Below are 15,250 nucleotides of genomic sequence, written 5' to 3'. Positions count from 1 at the left end.
GGCCCCGCACACCCTTCCCGCAGCCGCGACATCCAGAAACATCTGCTTTGGGGACCGACGTTCTTGGTGCGGGAGAGATGAGCAGGGTCTGTGTCCCCCTGGGGTCACAACCCGACCGCGCGTGCCCTGGCGGGCTTCACACCAGGTGCAATGCCGACTCGTCACCTAGTGGCAGCGTGACCCAGGGGGAGGCGCAGGGCCTCCCTCCCATGCCGGGGTTTCTGCATCCCTAAACAAGCGGCACCCGCCCCCCGCGGACGGCCCGTGTCTCCCCGACATTCACACGCGGAGGCCCTACCCCTGCTGGGACGGCGTCAGCAGGTGGCTAGGTCCGGGGCGTGGTGTCCTCAGGAGGGAGGTGATGGGGCCCTCACTTACACAGGGGACCCCGGAGCTCCGCCACTCCGCCCGCCACGCGAGGACGCAGCGAGGAGACTCCCTCGCTAAGCAACAGGTGGGCCCTCGCCAGACACCGAGTCGGCCGGCACCTCGATCGCCGTCTCCCGGCCCCCAGAACCGCGAGAGGTAGATGTCAGCCTGCGGGGTCTGTCGCAGCGGCCTGAGCCGACTGGGACCAGCCGTGCACGGACACTCAGAGCCTGGCGGGGTCTGCTCAGCAGACGCCAGCCGTTCCCAGCACTAGTGCCGTCGGGGGCTCTGGAGGGGACCTGGGTGACCCCGGCCGGGGCCTCACGTCCCTCACGGTGGGAGCATGTGAATAGGGAATGAAGGAGAGGCTCATAGACCAAAACAGGAGCAAGCCACGTGGGGTGACGAAGCGCGGTTTCTGCAAAGGGATTTCGTGGCCGAGAATGCACGGAGGTTCCCAGGGACGGGGAATGGGGGGGACGCCACTCAGGCCTCCGATGGCTCCGCGGAGTCGGCCACAAGTCAGGGACGGACTAGAAAGAAGGGCCGGGGTGGGGGGAGGGACCCCTGGAGACCGGGCCACAGCCTTCGCTCCCGGACGGACGGAAGCCAGCCCTGTTCTTTCCCGCCTGCGTTAGGAATCGGGAAGGGGATAGGCGCGAAGGCCCCAGCCAGGGGGCGGCGTTCGGGCGCCGTCGCCGGACAGACGGACGGATGCACGGGCACAATTAGGATGCGACGCCGCCTCCATATAAATCACACAAGCTGTTTCGATAAGAGGGAGCGCTCAGAATGCTTCGAGAGGTCCCAGGAATGGCCCTGCGCCCTGTCAGAGAGGGTCCCCCGCCACCCCCCGGGGACGACTAATCCTACAAGCTGTTTGTCCGCAGAGGCAAGTTCAACCCCAAGCACCACCAAGAGGGACTCGGGAGAGGAGGCCGACGTCCCGCCCCCCAGAACGCCCCTCACAGCTCTGCGCCCGGACCATGGCCCCGTGGGGCGGACACGGATGTCTACGGAGCTTCCTTCCCAATGCTCAAGCGAGAACCGAGAAGAGCAGGCAGTGTGGCTGCTGGAGATGCTGCCGACGCCTCCCAGAGGGGCGCCAAGAAGGAGGGAGAGGCACCCACGGTCTGTCCCCGGGGCCACAGCCCGACCGGGGAGAGAGCCTATCTGTCGTCCTCGCGGAGGCCCAGGGTTTGCGTGAGTATTTACATCCTACGTCTGGTAAAAAAAAAAATAAATAATAAATGCCCCTTTCCAGTTCTGCCCTCATCCGGCGAGCCTACGGCAACATATCTGCTGAACGTCCTCCCGTGGAATGGGTGCTTCAGAAGGCACACGACAGGTTGGTCCCAGGGCGGACCGGGGGTGGGGATGGGCAGAGGTGGACGGGGGAGGGGCGGAGGCAGGGAGGGGCGGAGAGGGGTCCAGGTGAACATGCGGGAGGCAGGGGAGAGCCGGTGGACTGAAGCACGTGCCGCCCCCCGCGAATCTAGCGAGTCCTTCGTCCGCCCTGCCGGCGGCCACGGAGGGACAGAGAGACTTACAGTTCTCGGCCGTTTCCCGACATTTTGAAGCCGCCGAACGGCGCCTGCGCGTAGATGGCATTGTAGCAGTTGATCCTGAGAGAGAACGAAAGGATGCTCGCGGTTACCTGGAGGCTCAGCCGCGTCCCGGGCGTCCCGGTTACACGGTGCTCGACGCAGGGTGTTGCCCAAAGAACGACTTTCCGCCAAAGTCTCAATAACAAAAACGTCGCGCCTTCGACTTCTGCCTTCCCGTTCTTCCCGCCGGACGCCGGAATTTGAATATTCTTAAGGATAAAGCTTTTCATTGGGGTAGAAAGGAAATGACACACGGAGAGGAAAGGAAATGGGAAATGTGGCGTGAGGAATAAAAATTAGTTTCGAAACGAGACAGACGTGACCTTGAAGCTCCGCTTCTCGGCCGCGGCCTCCCTGAGCCCCAATTTATCTCCATCATCTACTACCGTCTATAAACGAGGAGGCCGTAATCTCTAGAATCGTTGGCGAAGCAGGGACTTTCATCCATAGGAGCACAAGAGCATGAGCCGTTTTTAGAATCAGGGAAGAGAACGTAAAGCCATCAGGAGTGACCTCCGAGAGGCGGCGCACTTGACGGGGAAGAGCTCCGCTCGGCCACGTCCCACGTCGTAGCTAGTGTGTGACCCCGGGCGGGTCACCCCACCCCCTGCTCTCTGCACACACATTCCATCACCCAGAAAATGGAGATAATCACGGTCCCCGTCTCAGGAGGCACGCAAGGAAGGTTGAGCCAAACAGGGAGCGCGCCGGGCCCAAAGCACAGGACCGCCACGCTCTCCGCTCACAGGCGCCGCGAAGCTAGCCGGCCGGCCGGCCAGCCCCGGGGACAGAGGGGACACACACTCCCTGCACTCACCAGACGGTCCCCGACTCCAGCGCGGAGGCGAGCTCCAACGCCCTGTCCAGGCTCTTCGTGAACACGGCGGCCGTGAGCCCATACTCCAGGCTGTTTGCTCTTCTGATCACTTCTTCCATCGTTTTGAACTTCAGGATGGGCTGCACCGGCCCGAAAATCTACAACGGGATCACGAGAACGGCGGTGGGCGGCGTGTTCCCGTGAAGGACGCACGCCTGCCTGCCTTCCCTCGCCGGATGGCTTTGCGGGTGCCCCAGGCGCTCGGGCACACGGAAAATGACGACGGAGTGGGTGAGGAAGGGTGTCCCAAGATGCTTTCGGGCGCCTGGCGGTTGAAATCCGAAAGAAAGGATGAAAATGAAACAGAGATAAGAAACAAGAGCCAAACGTAGGCACTGGGTTTCGCATTTCTCCTCGGCGTCAGGGCTGCTGAGATGCCCCAGCCCTTGAACTTGGGAATAGACCCTGTGCGCGGGATGCATACACAAGACGTTTCCCTCGGGAGGCTCACAGGGCGGTTACAGGCACGACTGCAGGACTGTGTGCCCTGACCGGTGGGTGCCGCATTTTTCGCCCCTGAAGATGCTTCCCTAAAGCTCCCGGGGGAAAGAGTCCACGACATCACAAAAAAAAAAAAAAAGGAAAGGAAAGAGTTAAAAGTCTGAACATTTAAAGATAATTTTGAAAGGCGCTTCTAATTGATTCCACGTTTGGGACGATCGTAGCTCCGCGGGACGGTGCCAACCTACCAAAATACCTTCCCGGGTTCCCAGGGAGACTAGTCACCCACAGAAATCTCGAGGGGAGAGTCTAGGAAATGCCCACTCTGGCAGCCCTCGGCAGCAATTCCCTTTGCCCCCGGCCACTCTGGTGTGTGTCCCCAAGGGCCACGTCCCAGGCTCTGACCACCGGGGACCCGCGTGGGAGCCACTGTCCGTCTAGCTTAACAGTGGAATTGGGGGACGAAGGGAGAGGGGCATTCTTAGGGGGCCGCCTTCGCGTCCGCCGTTCCCAGAACACTTCAGGGAGAATTCCGTGGCGTGCTCTAAGAATGCACACTTCTCGTTTAGCTCCGGTCGGGGCCACGAATCCACGATTCCTGGCAAGACCCACAGGCGGCAATGGCCTTCTGCCCTGGGACGTGTTTGAAGACAGGGACCCTGAGTGATGAATGGGGAAAGGCGTGCTCTGCACCCTCTACAGAGGGCTCGGGTTTCCAGAGGCGAGGCGGCCTCCCTAAGGACCCCCAAGGGGAGAAAAGATGCACCAGAAAGCAAAACCCTTCCCTTGTAAAGGCTTCGGGGGACTCCTGAGCCCCAGAGAAGACCCGGCCACCGCCCTGGTCCCCACCCCCCACCCCGGCTGGGCAACGGGCCCCGCAGGCCACAGCTGTCCCTTTGCCCCTGGCCAGTACCTCCTCTTTGGCGATCCGCATGGTGTCGGTGACCTCTGAGAAGACTGTGGGTTTGATGAAGAGTCCCCTGTCTTTCATGGCCGAGCCCCCGCATTCCAGCTTGGCTCCCTCTTCCTTCCCGCTCTCGATCAGGTCGAGGATTCTGTCGAACTGGTGTTGGTCAATCTGCAAGACATGAAGAGGCGCACATCCTGGCTTCCTGGTGGGCAGCGGCTGCCCCCTTACGTGGCCCACAGCCTCACCCCTAAGTGTTGTGGCCAAGTGATTCACGGAACAAACGTTCTGCCAATGTACAAATAAATATAGGCTCTTCGGAGCAGGGCAGGGGAGCGGGGGGCAGGCCCTGAGCTTCCTCGCCAGGCATGGGCTTTATTCACACGTCTGCCCCTCTCCATGCCGCTGAGCAAACTCATGGGTGAATCAGGACCCAAGTGGTCCCTCTGCTCTCCCAACTCTTTGCATCCTGCAAGGGTTGCCAGGGTTTATCAAATTAAACTATAGCATTCCCAGCTCAATTTGAATTTGTTTTTTTAGTAGAAGCATCCCACCAAACAATCTTCGGGAGATACTTGCTCAAAAGGTATTCACTGTGGAACTCAAACTTCAAATCGGACTGGGTGCCACGCATTGTATCTGGCAATGCTGTGCCCTGCTCCCAGGGCACCGTGGATCAGGGTGACGGTTTCTGGAATTCTCCATCCGTGGTGCAGAGAAGTGACCATCTTACTCCGTAGGCCCGGAAACGGAGCGGATGAAGGTCGAGGTGAGATGGTAGGGCTGGTCCTTGGTGGGCAGGGGGCCGGCCCGTCAGGAAGCTCCACCGTTTGGCGCCTTGTCTCGTGAGCCCCTGAGCAGAGTGTATCCCATCCTTCTAGCCTAACACCCAGCTTATGGACACGGCACCCAAACAGCCTGTCTTGGCCCGAGACTCTGTTCCCATTCTCTCCTCTTGGGCTGGGAGAGAGAGGCCTTTGAAAGGCTAGCTGTAGCTGGCAGTTTAGACAGAAAAACTGGTTTCATTTAAATGACACACACACACACACACACACACACACACACACACAAAACATACAAAGCCAAGAGTGCATTTGGATGGCTGCCTATCTCAGAGGAGCAGGCTGGCTTTCTTAGAAGGGGTGGGGACAAGCCGTGCATGTCGCTTGACCTGTCCCCTCATGAAGAGTGGATCCGGGGTTAAAAATACCAAGTCGGATCCACACCTCACGCCTTATACCACGGCGAATTCCAAACAGATCAAAACCTCAACTACGAGAAAGGAAGGCATAGAAGTTTTCAAATTCTCTCATGCGACAGAAGGCCTCTGTAAGCTTGGGAGTGCCGACGGCTTTGCTATGACTCGAAATCCAGAAGCCGAATAGAAAAGATAGATATATTCAAGTCTATTAAAAAAAAAAAAAAAAAAAGAGGCAAAAACAGCATAAGGAAAATCGAAAGGCAAAACAAATGGGAAAACATTGACAAGCCATGTAGAAACAGAGCTAATCTCTCTCGTACGTTACGAGTTCTTGGAAGTGATTTAAAAAAAAAAAAAAAGCAATACAAGAGAAAAAGACCCAAGCCGCATGCACAGCTAATGGAAACATAAATACAAATGGCTTTTGAAGATATGACAAGATGTTCTACCTTACTCATTACGAGAGCTACACGGATATTAAAGCCAAACGAGATGCATTTTGAACTATCAGATGGGCAAATAGCCATGTTCTGTTATTAAGTCTGGAGAAACAGACAAGCTCCTTCAAGGCTAGAGGGAACACAAGTTGTTTTATTCTCTTGGAAAGTAATTTGGCAATCCTCGTAGAAACCACTCACTGGGGAACGCACCGCCTGGATTCTCTTGCGCTTGTACGAAATGACACGCTCTCCGCACACCTACGGGCTCACCAGAACGCGTTATTTCAATCCTGGTGGATTCCCACAGCGGAATTTTATGCACATGTGAAAAAGGAGGCAAGTTCCCCAAAACTGGTACAGAACGTTCTTCGAATTTCTCGTTGGGGCCAAAAACCAAGGTGCAAGACAGTATAGATAGCGCAGTTCTCTTTTGGGTAAAAATGGGGAATTAGAATCCATATTTGTATGTGCTTGTACACACATTAAACAAAAAGAAAAAAGCTGGAGGAAAAGGTAAGAACTGGGCCTAGGAACGGGGCCGGGTATTTTATACGTGTTTGGGTTTGGCCACATTCAGAAAGCAATTCATTCAAACAACTGCCGAGGGTCCGGAAAATTCTCGAGGCTCTCTCAACTTCTGCGTCGTAAGGTAAACGGTGCAGGAGTCACTCTCTCCTCCTGGAAGTCCGGGCCTGCTCTCCCGGCCCCATCGCGGCCCCGATCCCCTGCACACCCACACCCAACTCTCCCTGGCCAGCCCGAGCGAACAGACTGCTTCCGTCTCATGCTCCTCCAGGAAACGTCAGCTGGCGTCTGGCGAGGCAGGAAGGAGACCCCGCCGGAAGCGAAGGACGCGGCAAGACACACCACACAGAGACAGAGACCTACGGGCCCCGGGCGAGCGGTCAAAGGCTGCGTTTGGCTCTGTGGGTGGGGGGGTGGCGGGGGGCGACGCTGGATCCGGCCCCGCCAGGTGGCCCGCGCGATGTTTATGCGCCTCGTTGCTCGGTTGCCAGATAAACCTGAGTGACGTTGGGGCATTCCAGCAAGCGGCTGGCCTGCCGCGGACGCGGATCTAGGTCGCTGAGCTGTTTTACAGGCATGACACAGACCGAACTATTTAGACAGCTGTGAGTCCTCTCAAAGTAAAATCTCATTACCGTAGATGAAAAAAAAAAAAAAAAAAGCACTTTTTTTTGTTGGGGGGAGGCAGGGAGGGGATGCGGGAAAGCCAACAGCATCCTGAAATAATATGCTGAGGTCGGATGGCTTAAGTGAGCTTTCGAAAAGGACTTTCGGCAGAAGCAGCAAAAAAGCACACAGATGAAATCAACACCTATTCCGCTTGGCTCGGCGCTCTTGGAAGACGCTCCTCCATCTGGCTTCAGAACTCGCGCCCGGAGCTTTGGAAAGAGGGTTTCGGATAATGATGGGGTAAAAGAGTTTCCTTCAGCCCGGGATCAGCTCACGTCTTTTCCCATGGAGTCTGGATTCGTTTTAACATCGCCGTGGATTCGATAATGACTTGCGGCCATGTTTGCACGTGGATCCGAAACCCGACCAAAGCTGCGAGATGACCTCTGTGCCCCTGGCCCCTGGGTGTGGGGCTGAGGCTGGCAGGATAGGGGGAAGGAGGTGTTGGTTACAAGTAGAGATGCTTTTCTCCACCAGGGTCATGTGATATTAGAGCCTCAGAGCAGAATGGCATGGGAAGCGGGGTGGTCCTGCTCCCCCAGCCCCTCCGTCCCCGGCCAGAGCATCCCCCAGGCCCAGCAAGACCTGAGAGAAATACCCTCAAGTCCTGAAGTCCTCCACTACCACCTAGATCAAAGAGCCTGTCATGTAACACTCCGCCCTCCCATTTAAAAAATCAGAACTTAATGGGCGCCTTGAAGTGTTCGTAATAGCCATCAATTACTCCCATTTTCCAGTCGAGGAAATTGAGGTCTGAAAGGGGCTTGGAACTTTCGCGAGGTCACCCGAGCCAAGTGTGTGCTCAGCTCCGCGACTTCCCGTGTAAACACGCGGTGCCCCAGCCGCGGCAAACCCCGGGCCGCACGCGAGGGGGCCGAGTCCTGACATGTGATTCGAGACTTCGTGGCCGGGGCGAGACTCTGGCCGCGAGGATCGTGGGCTGCAGCCGAGCATGGGACGGTCAGCCTGCCCCCTGTTAAATAGTTATCCATGTGCTGGACTGCATAATTAGTAAGAAAGTGATACAGGATGTGCCCTTGTAAAGAGGTTATAAAACCGCGTGGTTATGATCGGTTTCATCCTGTTGGCTTTTTAGACCAGGCCTCCAGAGACATGTGCCTGGCGATGCGCACGCCCCCCCGCCCCCACCGCCCCAAGCTCTCTGCAAGGGGATTTTGTGGTTTCTGAGTCACCTTGGCCTATAACACACACAGGCTCAAGGGCATCTAGGCCGAGACCACCAGCTCCTGGCACTGCCCCCGCCTGGGCTCCCGCCTGCACTCTGCTGCCTGCTGGCCAGGGTTATAACTCCTTTTCTGCAGGTACCTCTGTGCTGGGGACCCCGGTGGCTCAGAGAAGGCGCAGCCCTCTGGCTGGAGGGTACGGGCACACAGCCCGAGGAACTGGGGGCGCCTCCCTGCTGGCGAGGCCCCGAGCTCGGCATTATCTCCTGCAAAGAGCAAAGCCTCTGTGCGTCCCACCCCGCATTATGGCCCCGCTGGGACCTGATGGAACCGTATGTACTGTGGGTGGGCATGGAGCGCGCAGGCTCCCCTCAGCTTCGAGAGGGACCCCCGGAATCACACGGCACCTGGGGCGCCGCCTGGCTGCGCCCACGGAGGGGGGCCCCTCGCGCCGGTTACCTGAGGCCCCTGCTCCGTCCTGACGTCGAAGGGGTCTCCCACGGGCCTCTTCTTGGCGAACTCCACGCTGCGTCTGACAAACTCGGCGTAGACCTGCTCCTCCACGAACACCCGGGAGGCCGCCGTGCAGCATTGGCCTTGGTTGAAGAACACTCCCTGGTGGGCACACTGCACCGCCAAGTCCACTGGAGGGAGGGGGTGCGGGGGGGGGGGGGCGGACAACGGGAAGCGATTATGTCGTTAGGGCGGGGCTGGCAACAGCTGCAACTCTAATTGCCCGCACAAGAAAACAAGCTCTGGGGTTTCAGAAATTAATCTTGTTCCCAGCATTTCCCAGACGCAGAGGACGGGGAGGAAAAAAGGCCTTTTGGGTCCACTGGGTTTGGGGTTGAAGAGGTTCTGATTGTGGGACTTCTCAAGGGTCTTTACTGTGCTAAAAAGCACAGAGAGTTGCCAGAGTTCCCATTGCGCTTGCTCGTGGACCCCCCTCTCCCCGCTTTTCTGGAGAACTGATGTCCTGTAGAATAACCTTTGCTAAGTCCTGATATGAGTCCATTGGTAAGAACTTTTGAAGCAGGAGGGGGGGCTCCCCAACACTCCCCTCCCCTGGGCCACGCACAGCAGGAGGTGAGCAGCGGGAGAGTGAGCAAAGCTCATCTGTATCTGCAGCCACTCCCCGGGGCCAACGTCACCGCCTCAGCTCCGCCTCAGATCGTCAGGCGTGAGATTCTTACAGGAGCCCCCATCCTTGGTGCCACAAAAGCTGGGGACCGCTGTGTCAAAGGAACCCAGATTTCCCACTTTGAGGAACAGGAGGGTCTTCTTAAGTAGCGTAACACCATGCACGTCTGACTTAGAACAGCTAAAAAAGCAAAATCGAAACCCGAAGCACCGAGCCTGCCTGACGAGGGCCGTGTCGGAGTCGTAGAGCGGGCGCGGAATGAACCCAGTTACCGGAACAGAACTGGGAGGGTGCTCGCGATCTCTGGGGACCCGCTCAGTGGATGAGCGGGAGAGAGAGGTCGTTCGCGTGCCCAGGGGAGCTTCTGGTGCCCCACAGGGTTTGCACAGAGCGAAAGCAAGTCCCCTCCGGGCGTGGGCGGGCGACCCAGGACACCCAGACCGCTGCCCTTGGCTTCGGGGACCTGTGGCCACAGCACAGCATCTATGCTCCTTCTCCAAAATCACTGATGCGTTTCCAGGTAGGAGGCGGGGCGGTGGCTGCAGGGGCGGGGAATGGCGGGGTGCTACGGCTGACCCCATGCCTGGAATGCCGGGGTTCGTCAGGATGCAGCCCTGTGGGCTGGCGCTGCCCATGTGGGCAGCAGACAGCCACGGAGGGCGTTTCGGACCCCGGTCTGACCAGCCCCCTAACAGAAGGAGTCCTGTGTTTCAGTCGCCGTCTTTTCTTCACTGGGAGGAGAAGACGATGCGCTGAGCTGCAGCTGGGGCACCCGGGTACGGTGGCACCTAGCGTAACAGGAGTCCTGCCTCTTCAGGACGGGAGTTGGGAACTCGACAAATGGCTGCTGGCCGTGGCTCCGGGAACCACGGGCAGCGATAACGCCGCTTCCACAAGGGAGCAGGGCTCAGGCAACAAAATAAACAAAAGAGCAGCCCATCTTTCCCGCCTTGGCCCGGCTTCAAGGAGAGGAAGGATGTCAGTCATTTACACCTTAGCGAGAAATTGTGCCAAGGTCATTTTTTTCTCAGGGATATTTGCAATTCCGACCTTATCTGAGTGTGGAATGGAAGGCTTTGTTCTCCTTGAAAAGAATTTCTGGCACCCCTGAGCTGGTGGGGGAGGCTATTCTTTCAGGCCAGGACGCCCCAGGGTACTGGGGAAGTCGCACCTTTTTATCTGACAGCTGACCCTGTCAGACAGGCCGATGTGGCTGGCCTGTCTTCCCTCTTCTGAACATGGCTGCCAAGAAAAGCACGTTGTTTGGCTCTAGCAAGACACGAATTGCCCCTAAGCTGCTGGGCAGGGCTCTTTCCCAGGGAAGAGGTGGATGGAGGATAGAGGCAGTACCCGGGCCAACGGGTATTTTTAAGGGTCAGCGGCCATGCCCTCCTCGATCTGTCAGGCCTGAGACGAAGAAGGAAGAAACACCTCACGGCTCTGGAGAGCCTGAAAGCTCTATAGGAACACGGGGTTACAGGGTACGGTGATCGGCACCTCTGAGGGGATGTGTCCGCCAAGCTCCCCATTCTCTGCCTTGTCCTCACGGCCCCTGCCTGCTCCACGGCTCGGGGAGGCAAGCTCGATGGGATCCCCCAGGACACAGCCTTTTCCTCCAGCACAGCGCGTCATCAGCAGTTGAGGCTGGTGTGCGATCTCCGCCTATTTACGGCAGGATGGCCCGGGGTGGGAAGGCACTGCTACTGTGTGTGCGAGTGTGTGTCTCAATTTGGGCAAGGAATCCCCTAGAGCCGCGGTCTCCAGCCTTTGTGGCACCGGGGACCGGGACTCCCATGAGCATCTGACGCCTGATGACCCGAGGCGGAGCTGAGGCGGCGATGCTGGCGCCGGGGGCGGCTGCAGATGCAGACGATGCTTTGTTCACTCACCTGCCGCTCACTTCCTGCTGTGCGGGCCGGTTCCTAACGGGCCATGGACCGGAACCGGGGGTTAGGGACCCCTGCCCTAGAGGCTCGGCAGAACCCAGCGGGGAGACACTCACGGTCAGCGTCCGCACACACGATGCAGGGGTTCTTCCCCCCCAGTTCCAGGGTCACCCTCTTCAGGTTGCTTCTGGAGGCGGCTTCTTTAACCAGCTTGCCAACCTTCAGGACACAAAACGGACCAGATTAAAGCCTGGCCGTGGCCGGATGTGGCCTGAACTTTCAGAACAGGCCCAGGGGTCGGCGAGCTCAGAGCGGCTGGGGGCCCCCCGCGGCTCTGCTCAGGCGCCGGGGGCCTCCACGTTGCCACCTCACTCACGCAAGACCCCAACATCGCCGGAACCCTGGGTCTCAGCTGCTCCACTTACGGGGTGGAGTGGGGGCCTATCGAAGGCCCAGCGATTCGCCCTGCTGGCTGGTGGCCGAGCCAACAGCGCCTTGGCATGGTCCTGCCCCTCCTTCCCGCAGCAGGCCGGTCCCGCTGGTCAGAGAAAGGGCCCTTCCAGCCCTCGTGAGCGGGGAAGACCGTTCCGCAGGGCCCCGGGTGAGACCTGGCGGGGGGGGACCCCTGAGAACTAGAAAGACAGGCGAGCACAGCTTCGGGATGAAAAGTCACTTCTCCAGAAGCACTCGCTGAGACGGAGGCTTCCGCAGGGGCCAGGCTGGAAGTCCAGGCGGCCACTCACCCAGCTGTGGCCCTCGCCTTGCCACGTGCACCCGAGACCACTCCCATTGTCCCACGCGCCGCTGGGGGCGGGCCGGGCCCAGCACTCGGAGCTGGCTTCTTCTCTTGGGTGACGGGGAAAGCCAGGCGCCATGCTCAGAGAGCGGTTCGCTCACAAAGGCCTGGACGGGGGTTCAGCAGGAGGCAGGGCTGGGCTCCCCCAGGCCGGAGGCTGCTCCCCCAGACTGAGCTGTGAGTGCATTTTACAAATCGGTGGCCTGAACGAGGTCTGGGGTAGGCATACGGTGACAATGCTTGTCCCCAGGCAGACATGTCAAACCAGCCCGCCACAGGCTGGGGGTTCCTTGGTGGGGCTGTGTCCTAGGGAGGGACACAGAGGCCACCTTCTTGTCCGTGAGGTCGGCTGCCCCGTGAGGGCACCGCCAGGCGGGGGCCCTGCGCAGCCCCGCAGTTGCCGGGAGAGGGTCAGGGCCTCTCTGTGGAGAAGCCAGGCGGGGCCAGAGCCCATTGTGCTCTTGCGGGAGGAGACTGGGAAAACTTGGGGACAGCCGGAGGGCCGAGCCACGCCTGGCGCCTCTCTGCCCCTCCGTCTCCCCGGAAGGGCTGGGCGTGGAGCGGCTGCCCCATTCAGCAAGCTGCCTGTCGCCGGCTGCCTCACTGCCAAGCAGGACCCCGGGGCGGATGGACCATGCTTCTGTACCAGTGCCCAGTCCGGCCAGCAAAGGAGGCGGCGGTGGCATTGTCCGGCAGGCCGCAGGAGGGGCCTCGGGCTCCCAGCCGGACGGGGCCAGGAGGAGGCGGGGACATTGTCTGCATGGGAAGTGTTCATCGACTTCTTTTTTTAGTCACAGAGGAAGTACTTTCTCATTAAAAATAATTTCAGGCACAGATGGGTGTAAATTAAGGGGGGCAAGCTACCAAGTCCTGTCACCCCGGGACCTGCCCCAGACATGGCCGCGGTCAGCATTTCTTGGGCGTCCTTTCATACAATTTCTACCAACGGATCATACGATTATAAGCTTTCCTACGTTTTTCGTTTGTTCGTTTGTTTTGGTTTGTTTCTTTTTCGCGTTTCAACCATAGACCATGGGTCGCTTTTCTTATCGTGAGAGCCATACAACACGGTATCGAACGGACATAACGTTCTGGAAAAGACGTCTGTGAATGCACGGGAGCAACTTTTCCTAAGTAGTGGCTTCGTAAGGGAATTTCTGAATCAAAGATTTTACACTCGCACATGCGTGGTGGGTGCTACGCTGCCCTCTGCCCGAAGAACGGGGGGTGGGGGGGACCTGACCTCGCTCAGCCTCGTCCGCACCAGACCTCCACGTTCGCCAGTCCGACAGACGAAAGAACAAGACTCTGACTTTCACGCCGGCCTGCATTCTCCCCGTTAGCGGTGAACCGGGTCGAGTTCACTGGACGTCCAATTTCTCTTCCCTGAATTGTCCACTTTGCCTTTAATTGATTGATTGATTGATTGATTGATTTTTAGGAGTGCTTGACATTTTATGGATACGAACCCTCGGAGGAGCTGCAGAAATTATGACTTTTTCTCCCGGCGTGTTATTTATCTTTTAACCTTGACCGCTATGTGGTTTGTCACGCGGATGTTTTCCATGTTTATTCTATCTTATCTACGACTAGTTTCTCCTCAGGCTTCTGAGTTCTATTAGGTATTTACTTAGCTGAGAAACTGGACCAGTGGCTTTTTAAAACTGATTGTTAAGGACTAAAACACGGTCCAATCTAGAAGGAAAATTAGTTTGGCCTCTGAAAGGGAAATCAGGCCGCCTGGCCACGTCCACCAGCAGCCAGCGAGCAGGCGTTACCTCGATGGACCCGGTGAAAGCTATCTTGTTGATCCGAGGGTGAGAAGAAATTGCCGCTCCCACCGTGGGCCCGAATCCTGGCACGATGTTCACCACGCCTGGTGGGAAGCCGACCTGCGGGGGAGCAGAGGGGCGTTCAGAGGAGGAAAAGAGGCCGGGGTCCACCACAGGGCCACCCCTGGCTGAGAGAGCCGCGGGTAAGCGATATTCTCGGGGCAGAGCGGCGTCCGCAAGGGGAAGTCTGGGCGCGGGTGGCCCATCCACAGGGGCGGGACCCGCACCCAGCTGGCCCCGGGGCCGGGGTGCAGGCTGGGGCAGGGTGAGGCCTACGCCCCTCCCTTCAGTCAGCACTTTAAGGGAGGGGGGTGGCTCTCCGCAGCAGAGCCCCATTCGGGGTGTGCGTGTGTCTGTGTGTATCTGTATCTGTGAGTCTATACGTCTGTCTACACGTGTGTGTCTAAGTCTGTGTGTGTGTGTGTGTGTGTGTGTCTCTCCGTGGGTCTACATGCGTGTGTCCGTCTGTCTGTTGGGGTGAAGAGACACCTTTGTCACAACGCCTAAGGCTCAGAGGCACCCGCAAAATGTCACCTCTGAGCTTCCGTTTACATTTCTTAAATCCGCCCCATGGATGTTCCGACGGCAAGAAGACGTCACTGCTTCTGAGTCCCTGCGTGCTGAACCTGGGCCACACACCGAGCCGGCACTCCCCAGAGGTGGGAGCTGCCATTGCTGTCACAATCACGCCCTGACTAAACAAGGACTGTCACCACGGATGGACGGGGTGGGGCTGCTCCTCCCCACGCGCCCGGGGTCCCGCCTGAAATGCGTCATTTCAGGAGGCAAGCTTTCAGGAGACGGTGCTTGAGACTTTGCTTTCTCTAGACACTGTTTTTTAACAGTTGCAATTTTAGAATCTCTAAGTCTCATTAACATGACTTAATCGTGTCTTAGGTCCCTGGTCAAAGGGCACGGGGACCTAGGTGATCCCTGGCCGCGCCCACCTCACCCCCAAGCAGGAAAGGTCATGCGCCTGGCCTCGCAGCTCCAGGGAGAAGGGACCCGAACAGATCTTTTCTCCCACCCCTCTTTTCTTCTTTAAAATCTTTGTGACACACGAGCTGGGGACGGAATGACCGAAACGTGACACCAAGTGCATCTAGAAGGAGGTGTCATTTTGGGCCACTTGCTTCCCCGCGTTGGCCCGTCCGAGAGCAGAGCGTTGGTGCGTCCGGCTGGGTGACAGCCGCTTCGGCGAGAGCTGCCGAGATCACCCCCCCCCCCCCACAAGGAAACACAGGCCGTTTCGAAACGCGAGGCCCCAAGGACCTCCGAGTACTCGGTCCCCTCCCGGGTGACTCGCCTGCACATTCTCCAGAGAAAGCATCGGGTCTGACAGTGTAGGTCTGGACCCCGGACGAGAGTTAAGCCT

General features: G+C 58.3%; 1 protein-coding gene across 3 annotated transcripts in view; it reads right to left on the bottom strand.

The window, feature by feature from the left end:
- ALDH1A3 (aldehyde dehydrogenase 1 family member A3) overlaps window positions 1-15,250 on the bottom strand; it is a 32,711-nt gene that overhangs the window by 2,817 nt on the left and 14,644 nt on the right. For all 3 annotated transcript variants that reach the window (XM_036232046.1, XM_036232045.1, XM_016154908.2), the window contains 6 exons: window positions 13,822-13,935; window positions 11,364-11,466; window positions 8,680-8,864; window positions 4,208-4,372; window positions 2,794-2,951; window positions 1,920-1,994 (listed from right to left, as the gene is read on the bottom strand). In XM_036232046.1, coding sequence (XP_036087939.1) covers window positions 1,920-1,994; window positions 2,794-2,951; window positions 4,208-4,372; window positions 8,680-8,864; window positions 11,364-11,466; window positions 13,822-13,935 — 800 coding nt within the window. The remainder of the gene's footprint in view (window positions 1-1,919; window positions 1,995-2,793; window positions 2,952-4,207; window positions 4,373-8,679; window positions 8,865-11,363; window positions 11,467-13,821; window positions 13,936-15,250) is intronic.

This window comes from Rousettus aegyptiacus, unplaced genomic scaffold, assembly GCF_014176215.1.
Source record: "Rousettus aegyptiacus isolate mRouAeg1 unplaced genomic scaffold, mRouAeg1.p scaffold_m13_p_14, whole genome shotgun sequence".
NCBI classification, from domain to species: Eukaryota; Metazoa; Chordata; class Mammalia; order Chiroptera; family Pteropodidae; genus Rousettus; species Rousettus aegyptiacus.
The sequence above is the reverse complement of the archived record's forward strand: the minus strand, read 5'-3'. Positions and strand labels throughout refer to the sequence as shown.